This window comes from Echeneis naucrates, chromosome 1, assembly GCF_900963305.1.
Source record: "Echeneis naucrates chromosome 1, fEcheNa1.1, whole genome shotgun sequence".
Classification (NCBI taxonomy): domain Eukaryota; kingdom Metazoa; phylum Chordata; class Actinopteri; order Carangiformes; family Echeneidae; genus Echeneis; species Echeneis naucrates.
In genome coordinates, this window is record NC_042511.1 from 18,502,508 (window position 1) to 18,529,253 (window position 26,746).

Sequence of the window (26,746 nt, forward strand, 5' to 3'; positions counted from 1 at the left end):
TCTCACTATGCAGGAAATAGCATTAAATAATGAATCCCTCACTTCCACAAACTGTGCTTCCACTTTAAAGACCAGAATATGAAATTTTAGTAAAATTCTTGGGAAATTTCCATGGGTAAAATAAAATAACACTGTTTGCTTGAGTGTTTTTTTACCACCACATGGCCTGTAAAACAACATTTTAACGTGTGCGTCAACAGAATTTATATGCTGCATTCTTTTGCCTTGCTTGATAACTCTTTGATATTTGCATCTTAAATGGTATCAGTTTTACAAATTTCTGGGATGTCTTTGGATGCTGTTTCACTTGTCTGCTTCTTAACAACGCATTTTCAAATTTTTCTTATTTAATTTTCCAGTTGTTTAGTTATTAGTTTCAATATTTCGTTGATCAGACATGAAACGTCAGCTTTGTTGTGCTAAGCTTAATATAGTTTTTAAGTGGGAAAACATGGATCCTGCTTTTGTATGTTTAAAATGAACAAAAGTCTTGATTCCCCCCTTAAATGCTGGAGGATTTTTCAATGACTGTTATTTTTGTATTAACTCAACCCATGACTTTGACGCAAACTGAGATTGCATCTCTCATGGAAATTACAAAACAGGCTAACTGGATTATTACACTAAAATAAGGAAACATTTCATGTTTTAGTGTTATAAGGGCTAAATACATTCTTAGGGGGCATTTATGGTTTTAACCTTGTGTCAGACCCTAAATAAAGAAATTTTTATAGAACTTCAACAACCGATATTGCATTGGACTTATTTATATACATGGGAAGTCAAAACTGTCAACAGCAAACACAAGCAGAAAACGATAAATGCATTGTATTTATGTTTAACGACTGTGTTTTCTGGGACCCCCTACCTGAGCTAATGCCATAATATTTGAAAGTGAATCTGTTCAAAATCAGGTTTATAATTAATCTTCATGGAAATAGAAATTATTGCAGTTAAGTAAAGAATATTTTACTTGGTAAAGATGGCCTGGTGTGTTCAAAAAGAACATTGGGACTAACGCAGATATTCCTATCACAAAATAATTTATATATATAAATAACGTCCAACATGTAGTTCTTAAAGTAATAGATACATGATGATATATTATGGTGCCAGTAAACCAAAACCAACCACTAATCATTTAGTCCTTTTTTATTTATTTGATCTGTGTTTTCATTGGATATCTTTAGCTCCCACCTCAGGCCCTGCAGGCCTCCACTGTCTCTTTTTAGTATTCTATTTAACAGGCTTTAAAGCCCCCCCCCCCTCCCCCTTTCATACTTTTATGATTTAAAAACATATTTAAGGTGAATGCTGAAAAATCCAAGAAAAACATGTTTACAGAGAAAGAGGTTCTTCCTATTAGCGTGGTTTAGGGTGGTGGCGGGTGTAGAAAATATCATTTCAAATTGTGCCAGAAAAAAAAGTGGCGGCTAATTAAATTAAAGAAACACTGTAATGAAGCTGAACCGACACTTCCCAGAATGGTAAGGAAAACAGCCAGAGTTCAGCCCTTGTGTGACATCACGTTTTTTTAGTTGCAAACATGAAATATAATGTTAAAAGCTTTTGTAAATGAAAAGGTTTTGGGTTGTTTGGGTCTGCCTGTGTGAAATCTTTTTAATTAACTCTCTCTATTGGAGCTGTGACTTATCGCGCGTGTTGCTGCCTGTGTCTGGCGTGCGTGCGTGCTCGTGCGCACACGGGTCTGAGGGCGCGTGAGGGTGCGCGCGCTTTCCGCTTTATACTCCGGAATGCAGCCAGTCTCGGCTCTTTTGAATCCACACTCCGCGTCCAAAACCTCAGAGCGTTTGATCTTTTCTCTTTTTTTTTCTCCGTCTCCTTACCCGGAAGAGAACCCCCTCTCTCTCTCTCATTCTCCCTGTCTATCTCTCTCTCGCTCTCTTTCAGCTGGGACGAACGCACACGTGGAAATGTTGGCCCGGCTCCACACTCGGACCAAATTTAGTCATACAAAGGCGGGGGGGGGGGGCAGGCTGAGGGAGTCGGGGATGAAAGAGCCAGCCGCCTCGAGATCAAAGGGAGCCGCTGCTCCGCCCCGTTTACCCCCCGCTTTATAAAGATCTGCCTCCCTATCCTGGTTTTGATTCTCACGCAATCTCTCACTGCTCAGACAGACGGAAAAAGCACGCTGCTTGCACTTTTTTTTTTAATTCATTTTTGTTTACTTGCCATTTTTCTTTTTCTTGCATTTCCCCTGAAATATTCCAGCCCTGTGTTCTTTTCTTTTAAATTGACTATTTCATTTTTAATTAATGACCTAATTTATTTATTCTATGTCTGTGGCCCCCCCACACCCAATATCCGTCGAAAACGTTTTTAATAATGTGAATCCTATGTGCTAATAATAAATGAATGTGATCTTTATTTATCCTCCATTTTAAATATGAAGAATAATGGATCACATGAGTGTAAAAATATTTTACATGCAAAGGTTTACTGACTGATTATTATTTCGTTAATCAACGCATTTGGATGAATCGTCATGGTGGTAAGTTTAGACTCAAATATTTAATTTTGTTGAATAGCATAATAGTTCTAAATTTAACATTCGCCCTAAATGAAAAGGAACTAGAAAAAGCTGAAGCATACATTCGATAGGCCTATATATCATATATATCAATTCCATGAGTAAAAAAACAGACACGCCCATATTGCCCCGAATTTTACTAAATAAATACACAAATAAGAGAATGAATTAAAGAGAAGGCCGGGCCCGTAGTGACCCTCTTTTGGGTAAAAATGTAAAATGTGAACTCTGGGTGTTTCGGAAAAAGCGGTACAGCCTTTTTCTCTCGTTTTGATTTACTTCTTCCAACTCGATCGTGGCTCAGTTTTTCAGATAACTTTTATTTATTGAGATAGTTTTCACCCATCACAAGCAGCGCGTGTGCCTGCCTCCCCTCTTCTTCTCCTGTCTACCCGTTCGCTGTGAGCTGTGTATAAATCTCTCTCAGGAGGAGTGTCAATCGGTGCGGTGTCAATCAGAGCTCGGCTTCCCTTTCATCTCTCCTTCCTCCCAGTGACTAAGAGGGAGAGAGAGAGAGAGAGGGAGGAGGGAGCACAGCTACATTACCAACACACACTGGTTAGTTTACACTGTGGAAGCGGTGCGGCAGCAGTGGGAAGTCGGTCCACGGCGTCTTTCCGCTCTACCTTCTCCTTTTTTTGGGTGATTGTTTTATGACTTTTTGTTTTAATCCGACCTGCAGAGAGGATGTATCTGTTCGCATGAAAGCGCCTCACCGCCCAGCCTGTTGTCTCTAAGAGTTCAAACTGTTTTCTTCCACTTGCACATCCATCAGTTGTTGTTTTTTACCTTTTCATCCCGGTGTGTGTGTGTGTGTGTATTTTTTATTTTATTTTTTTGTGAAGTTGTTTTCCTTCACATTCAAGGACGAGTCAAACCCTCTTCACTTGGATCCACCGAGGAAATATTTTCTCCCACGTTTTTAGGCTAAATGCACTTAAGTCATTTTGGGGTTTTTTTGCTGGACCGTATCCGCCGTCACTTGACTGAAAAACTAGTGATGAGATTTTAACTCGTGGTTTTAACTTCTCTCTTTTTTATTTTATTAATACATATTCATTTTTTTGCCCTCATGACACTGACGCGACCCTCAAGTTTTCCGGGTCTGAGTTTGACTCTGTTTTAGATAGAGGACGCCGACGAACAGACACATTCCATCTGCTGCTCCACCGGCAGCTCACCGGCAGCCCACCGGCAGCGTGTTCTGCTCCGCCGCTCCTTCCTTCCCGTCACTGTCGGTGAGACCGAGGGGGACGCTTTATCTGTTTCGAGGGATTTCGGTGGGAGTTTTCCCCCTTCCGTTCCGGACAGTTGTGGCGTGTATGCTAGAAACACAGTAAAGAATTTGACCAAACACAAACTTCAAAACAAACAAACAGCGTATATATATAAATCAAAATGCCACAGTTATCAGGCGGCGGCGGGGACCCGGAGCTGTGCGCTACGGACGAAATGATCCCGTTCAAAGACGAGGGGGACCCGCAGAAGGAGCAGATCTTCGCCGAGCTCAGCCACTCGGAGGAGGAGGGAGACCTGGCGGATATCAAGTCATCTCTGGTCAACGAGTCAGAGAGCAGCCCCAACAGCAACAGCCACGATGTGAGTAATCCGTGTTTTCACTCAGGTGCTGGCTGAGGAGGAAGGTGGGTATCTGCTGTGAACTCCATCAGAGGAAAAGAACCTGAGAACAGACTCGTTTTTATCCCCTTTCAGCTGTGGACAGACCTGGTTTTCATTTTGCTTGCACTTTGATATTGAATGTGTTTGCCATTCAAAAAGATGAATAGGCTACACTGAAGGGAAATTAACAACAGTGGCCAAATTTCCTTTTTGTCTTTGGAGGGCCTGCAGTTTTCTTAATTTTATATCGTTTATTTATGTTATTGCCAAACTGAGATCAGACAGATTTTTCATCCTCTGCCACAATGTTTTTTGTTTTTTTTAATTGAAAATCAGTATCTTCTAGTGATGCAATTAAAAGTCTACAGACCTTGGTCTGTCTTGCAGATGTTCCTTCAAAATCCCCCCATCCTAAAGACTCGGTGATCTGCCTGGAGATGTTAAAAAAACAAAATGTACTGACCCACTGTCACTTAAATTTCATGAATTCAAAGTGAAATTTGCATGTAAAAAATATGTATATATATTTAGTGGCAAGAATTGAGGCCTTGTGTGGTGCCTGTGAGAAGTAGGCTAGCAGCTGTGTTTGCTTTGGTGCACTGTCACCTTCAGCAGCTGTAAACACCAGCACACGAATCTGTTGAGCAAAAGCTATTGACAAACAAGATTATTAATTTATTTCAGGGATCAAAGCTTGCAAAATACAAGCTAAACAAAAGGACACCAACCAATTATTTTGCAATCGGGATTTGATCTTTGCATATTTTTTGTTGTCCGCATACTATATTATCAACATCACATTCATTCACTGGTGGCCATAAATTATTCTTGCAGGTTTTTCAAATAAAAAAATATATTAAAGGTATTTCGACTTGGAATTGTTTTTTGCTCATTCTCACAGATCCGATATTAATGAAGAATATTAAGATAAAAGAAAGTAATTCTTAAATGTATAAATGTGTTGAATTCATTGTCTATGTAAATGCATGTGAAATCTCAATAGAGGTATTTATAATGATGAATTTTTAATGTTTCTAAAATTATTACTCTCCTACTTTACATTTGGTATGTGCATTTTATTAACATACAAAAAGACACAGAGCATATATGCAACATCACATTTAAATATTCCTCATCATTATCATCCTGTCTACCCAGTGCACGAACCCTGTGATGCAGGCTGCAGCTTCTCTACTACAAAGTTAGTTGGCTGTTTTTGTCATTAACCGCAGTGTTAATGAAATTTTGGGTACATCTTCAACGAGACTGTACGCATTCACCACCAAATGTCCTAGAGACGCTTGAGACAGAGGCTGAATGTTAATTAGGAATCCAGTGAAGGTCCCTCGCTCAGCTTGAATCCATCCTGAGGGGTCTGAACTCACCAAAAAAATGTCCTCTTCGCCATTCAGATTCAAGAAGAGAGCGGAAATGGATGTGTGAAGTGCTGGAAATTTTTCTGTTTTGTTCTTTTCTTTGAAGTAAAAACTGTACGAGCCATTTTCTGTTTTTATGGATGGTTTTATTTAACTTTCCACAGAGGCATTTAGTTTATAACACAAATGTATTCTATTTATTTTAATTTAGAAGGTGACTTAAACTGGGAGATGAAAATGAAAGTGGACCTATAGAATTGAAAACAAGTTAATTTGTAAGCTCCTTAAGGACATGAAGCTTAATTAAGTGGTTCTTGTGAAGCTTTGATGTAGGCTGCTCCATCACCCCTCCTTAGATAGTAGTGTGTGTGAGCTTGTTCTGCTTTGGTGACAAGCAAAGGGACAGCATTTGTCCCAGTACTGTTTGTGAATGTCTGACTGTATCACCATGCCTGCCTGTGTAACTGCATTAGAAGGCCCCGCTAATTGATTTTAGCATCATTCTTCCTTTTTCAAATGTTTTTTTTTTTTTTTTCTTTTTTTTTTTTTATTCCAGGCAACTAGACAGTCCCAAATACCACAAGATTCGTATCATGAAAAACACAGAGACCATCCGGAAGATGGTAAGTGAAACAGCTTTCTGCAAGTGCTTGTTAAATCAATTTGTACACTATGTTAGGATCCTTGTGCCATTTGCTGTAATAAAACCCCAGATATTCAGAATAATGCGATGCAGCCTGTGAAGTTGAAGTAAGTGTTAAAGCGTACCTCCTTGCTTTCCCCGAAACAGAAGTGATCACACTGTTGCACTGCCGGTCCTTTTCTTATCAGAGCCTGTTTCTACTGCCCTCAGACAGATAATCTCTGATCCAAGTCTAGTCAGGTCTTGTCATGCTATACCCTCATGGACATAGTTACCTGCTACCTCCCTCCTAGATGAGGGTGTCTGCAGAAATGGCAAAACAAAGAATACCTAGTGAAAGGAAGATGGTTATACCTCCTTAATTTCCTCATGCTTTAATTCAGGAATGATCACTATGGTAAATGTGGCACAGGCTCACAATTACAAACGAAGATAAAAATTGGATCCTGTGCTTCTTATTATGCGTTTACTCCCACTAAGTTATTTCCCCACATGCAACATGCTGCTGTCGCTCTGGGCTTATTGCTCTCTGGCTATTGTAGTCTGACCCCACTGCTGCAGGTCATCATTAAAGTGCTTTGTGGAAGAGTGTGTCTCCTCTTTGTTCCCCTTTCACTCCAGAAAAGGATACCCTCAAACCAAACACTGGCTTTCTTCACAGTAAGATCCATGTTGCCATCAGTCTTTATACCCCAACCTCCCCCACCCCCGGCCTTATTACGCAGCTTGCAAGTTGAGTGGCGTTGTATTTAGGCCTCTTGTATAAAGCTCCCACTCACAGGTCAAAGGCATAGACAAGCAGTTGGGGCGTCTCCTGTTTTGACACAGTCTGTATGTTCTTCTAATTGGTGCTAATTGGCACAGAGGGGCTCCATTGTTCCTCTGTATAATGCAACCCTCCTCTCCAAGACAGGAAGAAAGGGCACATAGAAAAGGCTGAGGCGAAATAGGGCACGGGTTAAAGTGAATGACAGCGATACCATTACGGCATCAAAACAAGCAGAAGCAGAACTGTCTTTAAGATTTGCCTGAGTTTGAAGCCACACTGGGGGGGTGATAAATGCTGGTTGTGAATGTTCTCTATGCAAATGCACAACAAACTGACCCATATTTTTCCCCGCTGTTGTAACCAGGAAAGCATCAAGACATGTACAGCAAAGGCCATCCATACGCTGGCTACCCAGGTTACATCATGATGAGTAACATGAACAATGATTCCTACATGAACAATGGCTCCCTCTCACCACCAATGCCCAGAACGGTCAGTACCTGTCTTTCATAATTTTCCATGGCAATTATATAATATTTAGTGGAACCAAATTTTGACCAGTCATTGGTCTGAGAATAAATCACAGGCAATTTTATTTTGAGGTGACAAAAAAAGTCTCTGAAAGAGCATTCATTGATTCATGATATAAAGATAAGATGCTTTCTATTTAACTGTGGTCAAGGTAGAGAAGTGATGCTGCAACTCCTGGACTGAAACAACATGCATGCTTTGTTATCAACATGTGCTGGAGAGTTGGAAATCAGAAATCAGATCAAGTTAAATCCAATTTTTGGCAAACATCAGATAATAGAGTTTTACAAGATGGGTGTTGTTTGGAAACACTCTTACTAATCCCACGTACTGTAATCTCCCATATTGTAACATAGAGGATGTAAACTGAAGAGACAACCTGTTGCTTTACCAGCTCACTGGCTTGGACTGAGAACATGACTGTAGAATTGCACTGTCAAACTTTGAAAACATTACTTTAATAATAATTGTTATTGATGGTACTAGATTTTTTTCACAGTAAACAAAAATCAGAAAAGCAGATTAAATTTTTATCAAAGATTCATTCAATCTAGAAAGGTTTTATAAACCTAGCACCTGTACTGAGCTTCAATCTTCATTGTTCACAGTTTTACCAATTCAGTATAAATTGCAAAACAATTTGTTTTCTTCTCTCAATTACTATTATAAGATGAATAGTAAGTGCTGGTTAGGTCATTGAGCTTTAGAAACATTTTGGGCAGCAATTATTAAATAGTTGCGTTGATTTCACAAACATACCAACAATGTTTAAGATTCTATGAGCAAACTGTCCCTGTTAATAATTTGTTTAATTTTGATAGAGTCACAGCTAAATTTGTAAATTGGGTATTAAAATGAATTAAGGCATAGATGAACAAAGGAATCATGCATGCTGACATTTCTTGACTTTCTCACATCAAAGTTACATTTTATATAAACTAAACAACACAATCATTAAATGCTGTAGTTGTGTACATTTGTAATCATTATTTTTTTTACTTTGCATAGTATCTCTATACAGTTTTTGCACTTTGTTAGCGAGTCAACAGTGCTGACAACTATATGTGACAACTGTATGTGAATCAAATGCTGCAGATTAGCATGTGATATAAAGCATTTCTCATTGTGTTAAATTCTTGGCTGATGCATGTCTACACGATCCAAGTAAGCCCTCTAATTAGGCCAGCATGACTGAGGGAGGCCTGAAGGTAGTGTCATATCACTGAGGCTGCCTTACAGAGGAGTTTTTAGCTCTGGCCAGGGTTGGTGTGCATTGTTGGTGAAAACGTCCCTGTGACGGTATTAATTTCAGGCCAGCTGCAGGTCTCTCACTGGCGGCTTCCTGTGTCTGTCCCGTTTGTAAATTTCTCCTCTCAAGACAGACATAAAACCCAGGGCACACCAGCAGCTGTCTACTCTAATCCTGTTTTGTCCACATCTCTCTATCACACTAGGAAAAGACAACCAGTCTCAGTCTGGCTATGGTTTGGTGCCTCCATACAGGAAACTTTCACACATGTTACAGAGGAAGCAGAAGTCCTGGGTTGTTTGTACTTTTGCAGAGCCTATGAGTTAGTTTCATCAGGGTAAGGTTTTGAAATTTGAGTCCTGTGTTGCTATATGAATCAGCTTTGGGAGTCAGATGTGATTGTCGGGGGCAGATGCCACATGCTGTGTCTAAAGGAGGTTCATTCATACGCAACTCTATCATGAAATGATGTTGAAATTGCATCGCTTCTTGTCTGCCAACATTGTAGAGGGTGAAAGTAAATTTTGGAAAAAAACTTGATCACGATTACCTCATGATTCAGCCTCTTCTGTTCAATAGCTGTCTTGAGGATGTGATGCGTTCCAGAGTCTTTTTATGGCTTGTATTCTGGTCGATTTTATCATTTATTCCCATCGAAGTCACTCAAAAACCTGTAGAGACCAGCTGAGTGTATGAGTGGAAATTACCCCTCGCTGCAGATGAATTAGGCCAGGCAGTTAGGCCACCTACTCCGTGCCAAAAACTTTTAATGCCCGACTTTCATTTCATTTAACATGGCTGCTTTTTTTTTCACTCAATTTTGCCCCTCACCCTGTCTTCAATAAAACGGTAGTCATTTCATATACATTTCTCTCACTTATCCAATAAAAAGAGCCAAGTCTTGGTGGAAGGGTCACAGAACACAATTCCTCTGGCTTTTTCACTGATGTCAGATTGCTGCCTCTGCTGCTGGCCCTTGCAGCTACAGTATCTGCAGGCCTGGGATCGGTTTTCACTGAGATCAAAGGCACATTCTCTCTTTCATTCTCTTCCATCCCTAGCCCCACTGCCACCCCCAATCCCAGTAGTTTAGATTGATTTCCATTGACCATGACATTCCTGCAGATGCCGTCCAGTCATGATGGAGCTGTTGGGGAGTTGCTGATTGTCAGCAGATTTCAGTGCTTCCAGCCTGATGGGTTGCCTCTGCCACAAGAGCTGAGATTCTGATGTGAAGATTCCCTAATTGCGTTCAGTTTCGTTTACTGTATGGTTAAGGTGGATTTTAAACAATGCTGACCACTTCAAGACATCACCGATGTTTTTATAAATGTGCTGATATTTATGTAATGCTGTAGCTGTTTTTGGGGTGTATAGTCTGTCGGCGAAAAGTTCAGTCAAGACATTTCATTATTATGTGCCATTGGGCATCGTGTTAGTTGGAACTGGCACCTTATTGCGTGCCATTAAAAGAGACGATCATTTTGACTCAGTTCATTCAACCACATGCAGATTTACTAAAGGCCATGTTTAACATATATGGTTGAAAATAGACTCAGAAGAAATCATGTTGTGTTATTATTCTGTTAATTTATTTGGATTAAGGAAATACATATTCATAGGAAAACTGAGGAAAATGCAGACAATAACCTGGTCAATTGACTGCAATTGTGCTAGCTCCTCTGTCTCTCTCCATCATTGCCAGCCCTTAGGGTTTTAAGATGAATTAGATATTGTGAAGAGAAGTAGCAATTTTTACCTCCTTCTTTTATAAACATGGTTTTCTGATCTTGGTGAGAATCATCATAATATGTCCTGTAGTGGTTGTGAAGTATGATCTTCAAAGCATCTGGGATGTCATCACTCAAGGTTTGATGTGCAGAAGGATAAAAGTTCAGTACTTTGATGGGCTGTGTTGTATCTATCATTAAGTGGCCCTCCAGCCTCCCAAATTCAAGTCAGGATTTGGAGATGACAGTTTCTATATTAAGATCAACATGCATGTGATGAGCAGGACATATTTTTAAATGACCTGGAATCCATTCTTGGAGCACGTCACTGTTGTCTCATAAACACCCCTCCACCCCCCCTTGTTAAAACCACAAAACTCCTGTCTTACATGATCCTCCATGGGTTTAAAAATATCCTACAAGCCCTGAGCTAAAGACATCTGACCCAACCCCCCCCTGAATAAACTCTTGAAGCCATCGCTGACAAGATAAAAACGCGCTATTGTGTATTCCTGGCTCTAAAATGTTGATATTGCAGAGATAAATTTCAAGATTTCCACCTAAGTGTAATGATGTGTTAGTGATGTTCAGCTGTTTAAGAACAGTCTTACAATTGTGATCTTGAAGAGAGAAATGAATAGAATGTTTTTTTTTTTTTCACCCCCCAATTTTTTATTGATTTATTTTTTTTTTATTGATTTATTTATTTTTTTTCCTTTAAAGCTAATTTTTGCTACTGTGGTAGGAGGGAGTTTAGAGCGATAGCGCCGTCTCCTTTGCTTTGTGCTCTTTTTTCCCCTTTGGACCCTCAATTGCAGATCCTCATGGTGAAGAAGAGGGTGTCTGTCTCTGTTTTGTGTGTGTGTGTGTGTCTGTGTGTCTGTGTGTCTGTGTGTGTGTGTGTGTGTGGAGGAGGGGTGTAGTGCTGCATTTTCCTTTGATGTAGTGGGAACGTGACGGATCTGCTAGCCAGTGTCTCGCAGCGTGGAATCACTAACCCAGGCTTACCTAACGGGATTTGGTAGGACTGCTCTGGTGTCCCTCAGTGCCATGTTTGTCCTGAGCTCATGCCCCCAGCACTACCATGGAATATCCCTGTTAAAGAGAACACTCCATTTACCACAAGCCTTCCATGTACACACATAATTTACTAGATTGAAGCTTATGGCACCTTGTGTAGTTTTTATTTATTTTTTTTTTTATTTTTTTTTTTACTTGAGGTGTCACTACAGGGTGGATATGCTGTTTTAAGTTTATTAGACTTGAATTTAACATTTTCCTTGAAGCAGCTGAACTCTATATGATCATCTCACTGTCAGCTTATTTTCTTTAAGTTGTCTTTAGCAGAGTACAGGGTACGTGTACAATTGAATCAAAGAATACTTTAATTTAATACGGTAATACAGTAACTGTAAAAAAAAAAAAAAAAAAAAAAAAAAGGAGTAGTTGCATTGTTTTATGCCCTATGTATACACTAAATTCATAATTTCATCAGGCAGGCAATGTATGTATCAAAGAGCCATGCGGACATTGGTGACTGCTGCATCTGCTGTGCAGCTCTATCAAACAGTGAAGTGTCTGTGTACGTGTACACATGAAGGACAGCCCCATAGACCTCACAAAGAAGAAACACTTGACATCTCTGGCTCTTTGTAGTATTGCTGCGCCTCGTTATTTTATAAACAGAGCCATTAACGCCAAGGTTTCTTCTTGTCCTCCACTGTATGCTGATGCTGGTTGACACATTTGCTCCATATGCATGCCACTAATGACACCATGTGGTTGCAATCACCTTATCAGTGTGTTTCATCTTGTTTAATGGTGCTCAGCAGAGTGATTCTCCAACAGGACGAAAAGATATGCATTGTGGTGTAAGTTGAGAACCAATTATAACACAATCACAGTTAAGGTTTTGGGACAGCTTGCCAGAGGAAATGAATGTTGAGTGATTTGTGATTTGATTTGAGTGTAAAAAGGGGTTTCTTTGTTAAGATGACAAAATTGTTTTTTATTTGGATTTGAATTTCAAGCTATGCTTAATTCTGTCCTACAAATTAAAAGTACCAATTTTTAGCTGTGCCATATTATTGAAAAATAATCCAGAAGTCAGAAGTCCTCTTAACCAGTGTAGAAATGAATGACTTGGATGAAAAATTAAGAGATATAAAATTTTGAGATGTTTCTATAAGCCCAAGGAGAGCAATTGGGATGGTCATGTTTGAGCATGACATCCAGGCACATACTTCACCCATGTTGCTGTTTATTTTGGGCATGTTACTGCTTCAAGTTCAATACTCGTAGATGATGACAGTTTCTCTGCTCCCCATCCACCCACTGAATTGGATAAAGCTTAACGAATCAAGCAGTGCTGCCTGGAGCCAGTGAGTCAGGCTTCCATGGACTGGCTGCTGCTCAAGCCAAAAACACCTGCTCAGTGGGCTTCACTCTTCACCATCAGCCCGCCACTGATCTCCAGGCCTCAGTGAGAAGGCCTTACGAATGTTGTCCCTTATTTCCAGATCTGTTTGAATGGCCTGGGTGTGGACTTCCTGTAAGGGTGGATCAGAAATGGAGACGAGAGGGTGGTGTGTGCATGAGTCAAGTGGGTTTTTGTCATTTAGTTGTGTAACTGCCGTCACCCTTGGCATTGTTATGACGAAGTTGTTGTGGCAAAGATTGTATTAGCTGGCTTTTAGGACCCAGACCTGCACCTCATACAAAATATATTTTAAAAAGAGAAAGTCAAACCTAGTTTTATCATTGTTGTCATTGCGTGGTTGCCAGCTAAAAATCAACTCCAATTAATTCACCCGTTTCAGTCTTAAGACATGTTTGAAACGGGATGCAGTAGCCTTTAAAATCATGATCACAGTACTTTTCTGTTCCCCGATACAGCTGTAACATGAGTAAAATTATGAATAGCTTTATTGACCACATACTGATAGTTTGTAGGCCTATATAGCAGTGGTCTGCGGCAAGTGAACAATAGGACCACAGGAGTGAAACATGGGTGCAAATCCTGCCGGCTGTGTCCAGACTTCAGAGAAGCTCAAACAGGCCTCACTTTGTCCAACCCAAAATCTGAGCTATGATCAATAGTTGCTCTGTAGTATGAAGTTGGTCAGTCTGTGGTGCGCTCTCGCCCTCCCTCCTCCTCTTTTGCTTTTTCAGAAGCTCATTATTTCTTTCTGCTGTGGGTGTGAGTGCTAAAGTGGCTCACATGCAATGTGTATCTGACAGCGTTGAAATATTAATGGTCCCCAGTGTAGGAGGTTGGTATAGGGCCTACATAGTTACAGTACAAAGGGTGCCTTCTTGCTACCAGGCTTTATTAGCCAAGCTGTTAAATTAATAGATGGATATAGCTTGCACTCCTTCTTCATGCCTGTTTTTGTATTTTCACATGAAACATCAAACTACTTTCTATTCGTCAAACCGTTTCCAACACATACGCTGGGCCGATATTAGATGCAGACTCTCACATTTCTGCATACACGCATGCATGGCTGTACACAAGAACTATGCTGCCCTGGTGAATTTTCTGTGGGAGGACAAAGAGGAGGGCTTTGCTATCATTTCGTTTTGTGTGGTCTTGGCTATAAAAAACACCCTGTTCTTTGACTGTGAAAAAAGCTGCCTGTCTTTAATTTTTGGGAAACCCATAAAAGTTTGTCGCTCCTTTCATATCTGCTGCAGAATTGAAAACAAATGCTACATTCTCCCCTCCTCTCCTTTGAACTGGCCAATTATGGAGTTGTGAAAATAAAAATCAGTCTGTAGATCTCTTTACCCTCGCTCCTTTCTTTCCTTCCTCCCCCCTTCTCTCTTTCTCTCTCTCACGCCTTTCCTTTCTTCGTCGTTCACTTTCAGTTTTTTCTCCTCCCCCCTTGTTTTTGAAGAAACCGAAGGGGATCACTGATGTCAAAGTCAAAACCAAGAGCATTAAGAAAACTGGCGAAATGCAATACAGCTGCAATCCGACATGACGCTAGAAAATAGGGCTGAGGAGCAGAAAGCCTCTCTCCCGTATTCCCAGGGCACGCAACTGCTCCCGGCCTTGGCTTTGATCTCTTCAAAGCCTCCTGCCTCCTACTAGATGGAGAGTCTTGGCTGCCGCTCATGAGTGTTGGAGAGAGGCAGGGAGGGAGGCAGTGGTGGTGGTGGGGTGTTTTTGAGGGGAGCCGTCGTCTTTTCCTTTCCAGGGCTGAAATCAATCACGGTACTGAGGCAATTATGCGTAATTCAACCCCAGCCAGATTAGTGACTCTTGTTACCTGAGCGACCAGAGCTCTGTAATCTGTGGGACACACCAGCTTCACCAGCAAAGGAGTAGCCAGGAACAGGCGAGGGAAAGGAGGGGATTGGGGTGAGGGGGGGTGGGAGGTGCTGAAAAGCAGGCTGCCATGCTGCTGTCCAGCAGAGCAAAAAATCTGAGTACAATGGAGTGATTACACTTGCAGATGTAGCCATATTTATGACGGGGTGGATAGAGAGAACAGAAAGATTGAACAGTGCTGATTGCCATGGAGCTTGCTAGTTAGTGTGCTAACGAGCAAAGTCTCTATTGTGTTAAAACATATGCGTAACGTCACCTCCACTGTGCTTCCAGTCAGCCCTCCTCTCCCCGTCCACCTCCCTGTCCCCCCTCCAGTGCCATATCTCTATCCCTCATGCCCTCCACAGTCGGCTCCGAAATGCAAGCTTGGCCAATGCTCCTGCCCCAGGCGCCCAATTTACTATGGCTGGAGAAAAACTCAGTAGCCCCAAGTCACAGAGGGAAACGGCAGAGCTGAATGCTCCTCTTTCCCTGCTGCTGCAGTTCGTCTGATCTGTGTAAATGCTTCAGTGTCTTAACACACAGCAGTGTAACAATTTACACCCTTCTGCTTTTTTTCTGTGGTTTACTGAGGAGTTTTATTCCAATTATACCTACTCTGAGTTTAGTTTGAGTCTGATACTCATGACTAATACTGGATAGCATGTGTTATGATGTTATTTATTTCTGTGCCTTTTTTTGTGTGGGATTTAAAAAAAATTTACATTGAGGTTAGGTGGAGTGCTGTAGAAAAAAAAAAAAAAAAGAAAAAAAAAATTATAATAAAAAAATCAAATTATTGTATCAGTTAATTGGAAATATATGGTTGCCCCAGATTTGGTTCTTCCCCTGTGTCGTGTCTGTAAACGCTGATGTCACAGGGATGTGAACAAGCCTTTGTTTTTGTTTTGTTTTTTTCTCCTCAGCAGTCACTTGATGCAGGATGATGAAACCCACAAAGATATGTAGCAAGAATGTGTTTGTTCATTTGATGAGCTTGACTTGTGCTTCTTGTTTCTTTTGATCAGATGGCTTGGTTAGTAAAGGGAGGCACTTATTTTCCTCATAGAGTGTACACATTAAATAAATTTAATATACCATTCTGTTAGGATAGAATGTAGCTCATCAGCACCTTAATTTTTGTGATTGTTTAACTAGGCAGGCTAACAGAGTCAGCTCCACTTCCCTAACAGAAAATAAAGGTCACGCTGAATGGATTATGTTTCAACAATGGAGCCACCGTCCAGCTCAGCAGGCACCCTTAAATCCACTAGCAGCCATAACCCTCAGCTCAGGGACCAGGTGACGCTTTTCATTTCCTCCAATGGAGAGACATCACATAGGCATCCTCGACGTTGAGCTGCCCTTCATCAAACAATGCATCAAAACATCAAATCAGTCCACCCCAACTATACCCCCTTCTTTTGATATGATGGATAGGGAAGTCTGTCCACAATGGCCGCTTACCCTCATATCTACATTGTCTTTTGTTCTCTCATTGCAATCAATGACAAACCTTTCACACTGATGCAATGATGGAGTGGGAAAAAAGTTTGACTTTTACTTCTTTACTGGTTTGACCAGATACCTGACTGATTCTGCTGCTTATGACTGCAGAGATTCATGAACAAGATTGTCCACAACACAATTTAATATTAACCTAGGGGTAAAGGGAAAATATTTACTCTGTCCTACACGCACGTAAATGTAGAAACCTCTAGCAGTTATTTAAATAGTGAAATAAAACAAAATTTGAGTAAAGTTTAATTTGGTGAGGTAAGATTTCAAGCTAAAATGAATGGCATTTAAGATGTAAATTTATGGTCACTGGATACTGAAACCTACTTTTATTTTATCACAAATAATTTTTTATAAATTTCACTTTAGAAACAGTATATGTGTTTGGCTGTACATGTGAAATGAAAAGAAAGCATTACAACACAATATTTGAATATGACTGAAATTAATGGTTCAAGCAGTTGCCAGTTAATTTTCTGTCCAAATTGAAACCCTACAAACAAACTCAATTCAAATGAGAAAAGTTATTGCATATGTTGCAGTTTATTCAACTCTTATTCTCCTATTTGTGCTTGACAGATGAGATTCTATTCAAACATCGCAGCAGTTCACCATGAATAAATCCGGCTAAGAATTGAATTACAGCCATGGTGTGTTCATTATGTGGTTTATCATTGAAATTTGTGGCATCAGGTGCCTGAGTGTTCCCTATAATGTTGTTGTAACCATATGTCCTGAACCTAAGAAGGTCCTTTTGTGCTGCAGAAATTCATTATTACCATTTCTTTAGAGGTATCAAGGAATAAGCAGGCGTTGTCCGTTGCCATGTTGTACACAGTCATTGTTTTGTTTGTATTAAAGCCCATAAAACCCTGCCACAAAGCTAATTGATGGGGTGGAGTTTTCATGTGACCATTCAGATCATTGGAGAGGTTCTTGGAGTGTTCCCTTTTTCTCTGGAGATGGAGAAAAGCCATTTGTTCGGAGGGGATCAGATTTGAATAGCTTTGTGTTTTTCATTCAGATCTTAGCAGGGGCGTGTGCGTCCAGCTAGAAAGAAACCCTAAAATGTGTGGTTTGATTAATGACTAATTCCAGGCTGAAAGGCAGTTGTTGGTAATCTTTACCAGTTAATCCTTTAAAACGTGGAATCACACCCAAACAGTGGGCTACTGGTATTGTTGCACAGTCCATAATGTGAATGAGTCGAAAGGTTTGCAGGGTGATCCACAAACATGAATGCTTCTCAGCACTGAAACTTGAACCTAGTATGATTGAAACCACAGCACAAATGATGCTGTAATTTGTAACATAATGAAACAACTATTCTCTCTTTTTACACACACACACATATACATATGTATGTATGTATGTATGTATGTATGTATGTATGTATATATATATATATATATATATATATATATACATATACATACATATATATATATATATATATATATATATATATATATATATATATATATATATATATATATATATATATATATATATATATATATATATATGTGTGTGTGTGTGTGTGTGTGTGTGTGTGTGTAAGAGAACAGGTGTACTGAGTAGAAACAAGACAAGTGCTGATCATTTGTCTGGGGTCAAAAGTTCAGATCAAAGCAAAGACGCAGGTGATACAGCACCTGAGGCAAAAGCGCTTTTCATGAGCCGCAGTTCTCAAAATGTTACATAACCTACACAGATAACCAAATCACAAGAAAATTTATATAATTCATACATTTTCCTTTTTTTCCCCATGAAGTCATCAATGGTACAGACGTTCTAACCCATCAATGTTTTTAAGCTTTCCATTCTTACACATTATGTGGGTGTAAGTGTTGAGAAAAATACAGACAGAAAACTAGGTCAATACCGTACGGCTCACGCAGAAGCTTTCATTCAAATCACCTCCCTATCCACATTCTCCCAGTGTGTGTCATTGAAACCCTGCGCTGCAAACAAGGCTGCACCTCCATAGCCTGCTTCTGCTGCCTGCCTTCGTTAAGCTCTCACCGGCTAGCTCACAGTGCTAGTGTTTACCCCTTCTTTTCTGCAGATGTAATGTGCATTGTTGCATCAGAGCTAGCTTGATCTTAGTGAGAAGACTGCCATCTCTGGTTCTCGTCTCCACAGGTAGAGACACACAAAGACCCCCACCAGACTCAAACCCCCCCCCCCCCAACACTGAGCTCCCAAATCCAAACTGACAGCCATTCATACCCAGAATACCTGAGCAAAAGCTAGGGGATTGGGGGGGGGGCACTATCTAGGTATAGCAGGCAAATCCGCTCTAGTTCGACGGATATAAGGAGCTCCTGCATAAGGAAACTCATCAACACTTTTCCGATCATTCTGCAGTGCATTTTCCACCTTCTCTCTCTCTCTGTCTATGGTATTATATAGAGTACTCAGGTTTTCCTGCACTAGCCGCACAGAGTTAGCTTGTTCTGGCTTCTTATTTGTGTTTGTCTCTTGGGGACTTCATGTGTTGTTGTTGGTGAATGTGGATGTTGGCACCCCTGTGCTGCCTGGCATGAATGCAACTACTCAGCAGACCAGAGCTGGCTTCTAATGATAAATCATGCAGTGTGTTATTGCAGCAGAGGGGAGGCTATAAATAGCTGCTGGGGAGGGATGCCAATTGATTCAGGAAGAAGAATAAATGTGTCCACAAACATTTTCTGTTTGTGGACATTGGTAATGGTTGATTTTCAACATAAGGTATCAAGGTAATCAATTCCCCTCATGGCTCACAGCTCACAGCTGATCAGTCAGATGAAGCAATGATGCAACTCAATGCTCTTAACCCCCATATTAAGTCAATTAGACACACTGACATTGTCCACATATTCCAGGTGGCTGTCTCTGTATCTCTTTTGTGATACTGGTACTGATAAGTGATGACTGTGATAGTGTGGCAGAGAGCAGCCATTTCTTTGTGGGGGGATAGATGCCTAGTGGGTACTGAAGTGTGTGTGCGCGATCTGCCTTTTGTGAACGTGTGTGCGCTCGCAGGCCTGCTGACAGTGGCACTAAGGCAGAATGTTTGCCCTTTCCTCAGTCCTTTGATGTGACCAGGTCCCACTGTGATAATGAGCCTTGTGCCCTGCTGCAAGGTGAACATCCTGCGGTTTTGCCCAGGGCGCTGCCAGAGCAGAAGCCCCACCCCCCAGCACACCTCCACCACACAGACACTGTGCGTAAACTCAACAGTGGAGGAAGTGACCTCCACTCAGAGATGATCGCGTCCTACACAGTGGTCAGATCACAATGAAAGTGGAAATATTTCAATTTCCTCAAGCGCCATGCGTGCAGATACAGCATAGACAATGGTAACAGTGATGACTGGTGCTTTAAGTGTATTCCATTCCACCAACAACTACTCCTTTCACCAAGCTTCATTGTTGTTCACAACAAACTGTTGCACCAAGTGGCAAGTTCCTTCACTATCATGAACATATACATTCACACACAGTTTATTACACACACACACACACACACACACACTGTATGTTGTATAGCTGACTTAAATACTCAGCAACATACCCAATGCTTATTTTTACACAAATAACAGTTGCCAGCAAATGCTTTGTGCCTTTCAAGTAACACTTGTGGGAAAGACTACAGTGCTCAGCAGTTTTAGGAAATAAAAAGACCTTTTCTTCTTGGCAGACTTCAATATCAGAAAGTATTGAGAGAAGCAATAACACATTGCTGCTTTTTTGCCTTTTCATGGGATTTATTGACAGCAAAGCAGAAGAAATAAAAAAAAAAATTGATTTTATTAGACAAAACTTTTTACATTTGTGATACGAAAGCCTTCATAATGAATATCTTTTTACCTATAATTTCCATACAAACAAATGATTTGAGCAACAGTTACTTAAAAAAAGTGTGATACCACAATATAATTCCACCACTGATGTGCATTGATATTAAAGTCTTGCCAAATTTGTACTATAGGCTCTAAATCAAATCTTTTATTACCTCCTTCATGACGCGGTGATTGTAGCCATGCTTTTTCACTCCTCCTTTTTAACCATCAGTGTCTTAGCAGGAAAGAAAAATAGCAACAGATACATTTCTGGCGTTCTTTTCCTTTTCCCTCAGTTTTTAATAGCTCCGCGACATATAGAAATTAAGAGTTGAACACTTTAAAAAGCGGATAAAGTCTTTTCAGCTGGGGCAGGCATATTTCACAGAAATTATCTTCTTTGCACGTTCAGAATGTCAAGTGTTGGAGCTAGCATGATTGGTTTGCTCCGAGCACACACTTCATGCCAACTGAAGGGTGATGGGTAATCCACGTCGTCCTATTCACTGGTGCTCGGTGGTGCTGGGAAAGAGGAAACTTGGCTGTTAATAGCTCCTTTGTGTTCATACGTAGCATGTATGTGTTAAATTCATTAAATGCGTGGTTATTGCAGCCTGATCCCTTCACCGTGTACCATAACCACATTTTACAGCATACTGTGTGCCTTTTGAGTTTCTTGTTTGTGGATTCCATTTTTACACAGTGGTATGTGTTTGGTGATGTGTGTTGATGTCAAATGTTAATGTATGGATTGTGTCCAGGTGGGTGTAACTGTTGTATTGGGATGGTGTCACGAGTTTCCTTCCTGATAAATTAATGTTGCAATTAAGCCACTAAAACTATAATATTACACACTTGGCACATCATTATTTTTGATGCATGAGTAATTCAAATCATTCAGCCTTTTAACCAGCAGGCCTCAGCCTTCTGTGTCATTGCTTCTCTTCAGTGTTGGGATGCTGAGAAGTGAGCAGGATTTATGATTGAAATGTAAAGAATAGTGAAAAAGAGAGATTTTGGAAAAAGGGAGGCTTTGCTGATGTTAATTTCTCTCCAGGGCAGGCTTTTCCTGTTATTCGTAGCCTCCTCCACTTCTGTCCCTGTGGTTAGCTTCACTTGTTTGTCTCATTACCCCGGGCTCGTGGTGCTCCATTGCTTGCTTGCGGCCTGGCTTTCTTCTCCATTAATTGGGTTTCGTTACATGAAGCCCCCTGGCTAAGGGGCCATCCTGCCAATAAAACATTACATTTTTAGCACTTCACTTGGAGCTGGTGGGGTTCAATCGGCACTACGAATGGTAATTGGTTATTTACTTAAGCTTCCTCAGGTTGGTCTCCACTGGTTTTGGGAAAGAGGAGGGGAGCAGTATGGCACAGTCTCCTTTCTTTCCTGGGCTGTAAATGGGAGACTATGAGAGAATGTTTGCTCACTTTTTGTTGGGAAAAGGTTGGACAACTTGTGCACAAACACACCTGAGAGGGAACACCTGGTCTGAGGGTGACTCTGCATGATTTCAGCTTCGGGCACACCCTTGTCTCATACTTAAACTTTCTGCATTTACAGAGGCCCACAGTCTGTAATCTTGTTGTCTTTAAGAGCCATTGTCATTGGACACAGTAGCGAAAGACCGTATGAAACAATCACAAGAGGGTGTGTGCTCTCGGCCATTGAGTCACTTCTATTTTAAAAAAAATGTTTGGGTGGGACTCGTAAATTTTTTTGGGAAATTTACAGCAAACTACTGATGTTACTCTTTGCTGTGTAATCTTTTTTCCTTGTTAATATCTCAAGTCCTTCAATTACTTTTTTTTTTTTTCAGTGTATCATCTTCCCCCAGACTGCAGAAAATCCCCTGTGTAGGTGAGGTTGGGTTTTGGGGTGAGAAGGGCAACTAAGTGAAAAGATTTAGCTGCATTGGAATCCATAGACACCAACACTTGAGCTGCCATCTCCCCAGCTGTTTGTGAAACACCTCACATGGTTTCTACACACTTGATTGATGCTGCAGGCGCGAGGAGTCCTCATTGCATATAAATTACAGAAGTGGGAAGTGATTATTACAAAATTCCCGCTTTCCCTTTTTTCCACTCCACTCTGCAGAAGTGGTATAATTGAGTGGAGCACAAAAGCCGTGCTGTGCGGGAAGAGAGGGAGAGAAATGCTAAAAAGCCAATATTGCAGAGATAGTTATTCCGTATGCCACATAGACTCACATTTAAACACATTCAAACTCATACTCATGTTTCGGAGCTGTGGAAGGATGTTGGTGGAATTTGACAGAATACAAGCTCAGAGACACCGGTGTGCCATCGTAAAAATCCTTTCTCAGAAAAAAAAACAAAAAAGAAACAAAAGCCAAATGTCCCATTTCTCTTCCCCACCCCCAATGTTCGACAGCACGCCAAGTCACTGGCTCCCTGTGCTGAGGCACACTGGAGTGTCTCCTCCACAGAGGGCTCTGTGCCAGCTCCAGTTCCGCACAATGAATTTCTCTTAAAACCACATCTGAGGGGATCTTTAAAAGGGCCGGCCAAGCCTGAAGATGAAATTCCGAATTGGAACGTTTTCTTTTCAATCCTTGCCGCCTCTCCTCTTTTGCTCTCCCTGAAAAATATGAATAGAAAGATCCTAAGCCTATTATTTCTCCTATAAAATAAAAGGGACCTCCAATATGGCCAACCTCAATCGCATGGCCACTGCTGCTTCTGCTGTGGGCTTGTAGTGACACGGTAGTGATGAGAGGCGATCAAATTTCTGTGTTGTGATGTGACCCTCACTCTTGTGGTCATTTGAGTGTCTCCAATGACTTCCTCCAGGAAATTGGTCAAAGGGTGTTGTGCCTTTTTGTCTGTGATCTTGTGAAGAGCTGTGAAGTAAGTGCAGCAAGCCAACAAGTCCCTGCCTGAAAGTATTAAAATGGTGGCTTCATGACAGCAGTTGGCTCATGACATTGTAACACTTAAATGACAGTTGAAACATGTTCCCTAACCATTGTCACAATTACATTGTTTGTATCTATCCTGAAACATGAGGCCTAAATTACTATTTGCTTTTCTTCTTCAGGTAAACCATGGTTAGTTGGGGCATGCAGTTTGTGTAAATGTGCAGCCAAATAGCCATAGATTCTGAATCAGTCACACAGGCCCTCTGGTTTTTCCCTGGCAGATTTTACCACAATAGCTGCAGTTTATTAAGAAGTTGAGAAAAATAAGATATGACAGCTGCAACTAGGGGAAGCACAAAGGGTGACTTTTCTTTTTTATTATTATTATTTCATAGTTTATGTGTATGAAAAAGTAGGAGACTAACTTTTGATTCAACTTGCTTTTTCTTCCCATTCCATTTGCTACAAGTTCGAGAAGACTTCCACCTAAAGTGATACTCCCCAGGTTCTTATCTCATTTCAAAAGAAGAACAAATGGGATTGGAGAGCAGTAAAATAATATGGGTGAGAATGCTATCATTTAGCCTCTGGTGAAGGCAGGTCCCAGCTGCCCTGGTCCTGGTGAGCACCCCTTTAGGGTTAGCAGCCTTATTAATAAGCCCTCTCCTCTGTTAGATGAGGCCTCACACACCCGCACCTGCAGATTAGTTCATCACCTTTGACTCTTTCCAACCGGGGTCAAGGAACCAGACTCATCTGGACTAGCATGAAAAACTTGCATCATAGCTTCATTCGTTTTCAGACAGGATTTGTCTTGTCTTCTGAAATTGGGTATAGTCGTGAAAAGCTCAAAGGCAAAATGTGGTATTGATGATGGAGTTTCAGGCTCATTACAAACAAAAAAAGTTTTAAATCTGGGAGAGGAGATTTTCAGCCATCTTTAAGAGCTCCACATTCACGATGTTAACATGATTGGGGACACTGAGGTCTTTTTGAACACACATCACACATACTGCCGTTTGTGTTCCAGGTTAGGACATTCCCAAAAGGGTGGGGTGGGCTCTTAAATTGAGAGGTGTGCCAGTCTGTGATAGGTTCAGGGAAACTCGGACAATCCACCCAACCGAGTCGGTGTGTGTGTGTGTGTGGGGGGGGGGGTGGGGGCAATCACCAGCTAACACCACAGGAATGTCACCTTGGCATACATCTCACCAGGACAATGATGTGAGAGCCAAAAGAAAAGCCACTTGAATATATATGTACTGGATTTGGAGACTTGGACTATGCCCATGCTAAGCTTAGATGATTACCTTCAGCATTATTTATACAGTGACATTTTCATTTCATGAAGTTTTTCTCTTTGATTCAAAAGACTTAAGACACGTCTGAGCCAACAGTGAACTGATGTCTGTCCGATTAGCCATATTTCCTGTGGAGGTGATATTTTGACTTCGGTTCAGCTCTGGGCTCAGATTGTAAATAGTAGATTTAGCATGGCTAAGCATTACCATGTGTTCAGTGCTGCTGAAGCATGTAAGCGCTGTTGGTTGGGGGTTGGGTCTGGGGTTTTTTGGGTCTGGCTAGGTCTATTTTAGTTGTCAGGAGGCAGGTCTCTCTGAGTCAGCAGGGGATGGGGAGGCCTTATGTCCAGGCCACTGTTGACGTGATTACCCCTGCATTAAGTACCGCTACAGACATCTGTCTCACTCACTCTCTCTGTGTCTCTCCACAGCCAACCCCCCTTTCTCCTCTTCTTCCATCCCTCATCTCTCTTTCCCCTGGCTCTTGCTCTGTAATGAACTCTCCTTATTCACCAGCTAATGACTGCCTTTGATCTCCCGCCTAAGACCTCTGCTCTAACTCTACCCTCCGAGTCTCTTTTCTCTCCCTTCTCTTTGCTCTATTGCTTTCGTGCTCTTACTTGCTCGAGCTCCGCTTGCATCTTTCTCTCTTTTGCTGTCTCAAACATACTCCCGCACCTCTTTGACTTGTTTTTCCCTCCTTCCTTCAGGGAATAGGGTTTTTCGATCCTGCTGACCTAGGCTAAACAAAGTTTTTAGGTGCCTGTCTCAGGCTACTAAAAGAAAAGACATTTTAAGACTTTTTTTTTTTTTTAACTAACATTCTTGAACATACTAATAAGGTTCATCTACATCTATAAGCAGCCTCCAGCAGGGAGCAGGATTGTATTGGCACAGAATAATGCAATTTAATGTCGATGTATACTGTCAGCACTGTTTAACTGTTAAAATCTTTTTTCTTTTTTTTCTTTTTTTTTTTTATCAACAGTCCAACAAAGTCCCTGTGGTGCAGCCGTCCCATGCTGTCCACCCACTCACCCCACTGATCACGTACAGTGATGAACACTTTGCTCCAGGGTCTCATTCTGGCCATCATCCCCAGGATGCCAGCAACAAACAAGGTAGTGACCAGAACGTGACAGAAGACTAACAAGCCTGGACATCAACTGTGCGACAGATGGTTGAAATACAAAAAAACACGTCATAGCTTATTAGAATTTTACATTTTTTGCTTCAACAGAACTTGACAAATGATCTGTGTTCCCAAATATTGTCATTGTAATTGTCATACTTTTGCTTAAAAAGTTTGGTATTCAGACGCACTATGTTTCACAGTTTCACACGTGAGATGCTTTAGTAAGCTAGAACAGCGGAACATTTATTAGGTTCAATCAAATATTCTCTCAATGCGAGTTTTTTCAACTCTGTTTATTCAAAGTTACAAGAGGCAAGTTTTTCTGTTCGCTAAAACTTCAGCCTGCCTGTTACCTGTTCTGCTGAATATAGTCACTACACATGCTGATATTGAGCCGTAGTCTTCAACTGGCAATTCTTATATTTGGAACCAGTGGGAATATCAACTTTATAAGATTGGCAACTTTTAACTGCTGAAAGTCAATAAAGGAAGGTACTTACTCTGCTGGTGACTATCAACAGTGAGGTAAAATCAGCCTTAGATAAATAGGTCTAAACAGATTTGCAGCCTCTGAAACAAATGGTATTTTGTACAAATTATTTCAATAATGCTGATTTGTGTCTGTCTGCATTAAATTAAACCACTACCTATTTTTTCTAATCCCACTTCCCTATTTTCCAACACTGTCAGAAATCAATGGAAACACAGAAACCAAAATATGTCACAGCAAAGTCATCTCTTCTATCAGCTCCAAGCATGAACTCATTTGAAGCTGCCTGTGGGATGGTGCACTGAGCTCCACTGCCCTCTCCCTCTCCATTCTTTGCCTTTCAGTAACAACATCAAGTCATAGCTCTGACAGCTACAGAGGAGCTTCTCAGCAATTTGGACTAGCTCCTCAGCCCTTCACATCTGGAGAATTTGGCAGCTTCTCACAAATGTGAACAGATGTGATTGCTCTATAGTTTTGTCCCGCATCTTCGTCTCCCCTCCTGACTTTCTATTCCTGCCGCTGCGGGTTGAAAAGGAGGAGAGCAATCAGACAGGATGTAGGCAATGATGAAGACAATGACGATGCTGGGAGGTTCGAAGGGATCAGCTATAAATAACAAAATAGAACTGAGCGCAACTGAGTGCACAGCTGAGTGAGATGAAGGCAGTGAGGCATATAAAGAAATTGTGCTCCACATATGTCAAGGAATTGTGCACAAGAGACATTTTATAATTTTTTTTTTAAATTGAAGCAGTGAAGAATTGTGCTAACATGGAACTGAGCAGAGGATGTGCCAAGTGCACCC

General features: G+C 41.0%; 1 protein-coding gene across 4 annotated transcripts in view; it reads left to right on the forward strand.

Moving 5' to 3' along the window:
- Window positions 1–3,128: 3,128 nt before the first annotated feature.
- Window positions 3,129–26,746, forward strand: part of lef1 (lymphoid enhancer-binding factor 1) — a 41,921-nt gene continuing 18,303 nt past the window's right edge. For all 4 annotated transcript variants that reach the window (XR_003840898.1, XM_029505463.1, XM_029505452.1 and 1 more), the window contains exons 1-4: window positions 3,129–4,150; window positions 6,104–6,170; window positions 7,324–7,451; window positions 25,302–25,434. Coding sequence is in view for 3 of the 4 variants with exons in the window: in XM_029505463.1 (XP_029361323.1) it covers window positions 3,950–4,150; window positions 6,104–6,170; window positions 7,324–7,451; window positions 25,302–25,434 (529 nt within the window). In the remaining variant the exon portion in view is untranslated. The remainder of the gene's footprint in view (window positions 4,151–6,103; window positions 6,171–7,323; window positions 7,452–25,301; window positions 25,435–26,746) is intronic.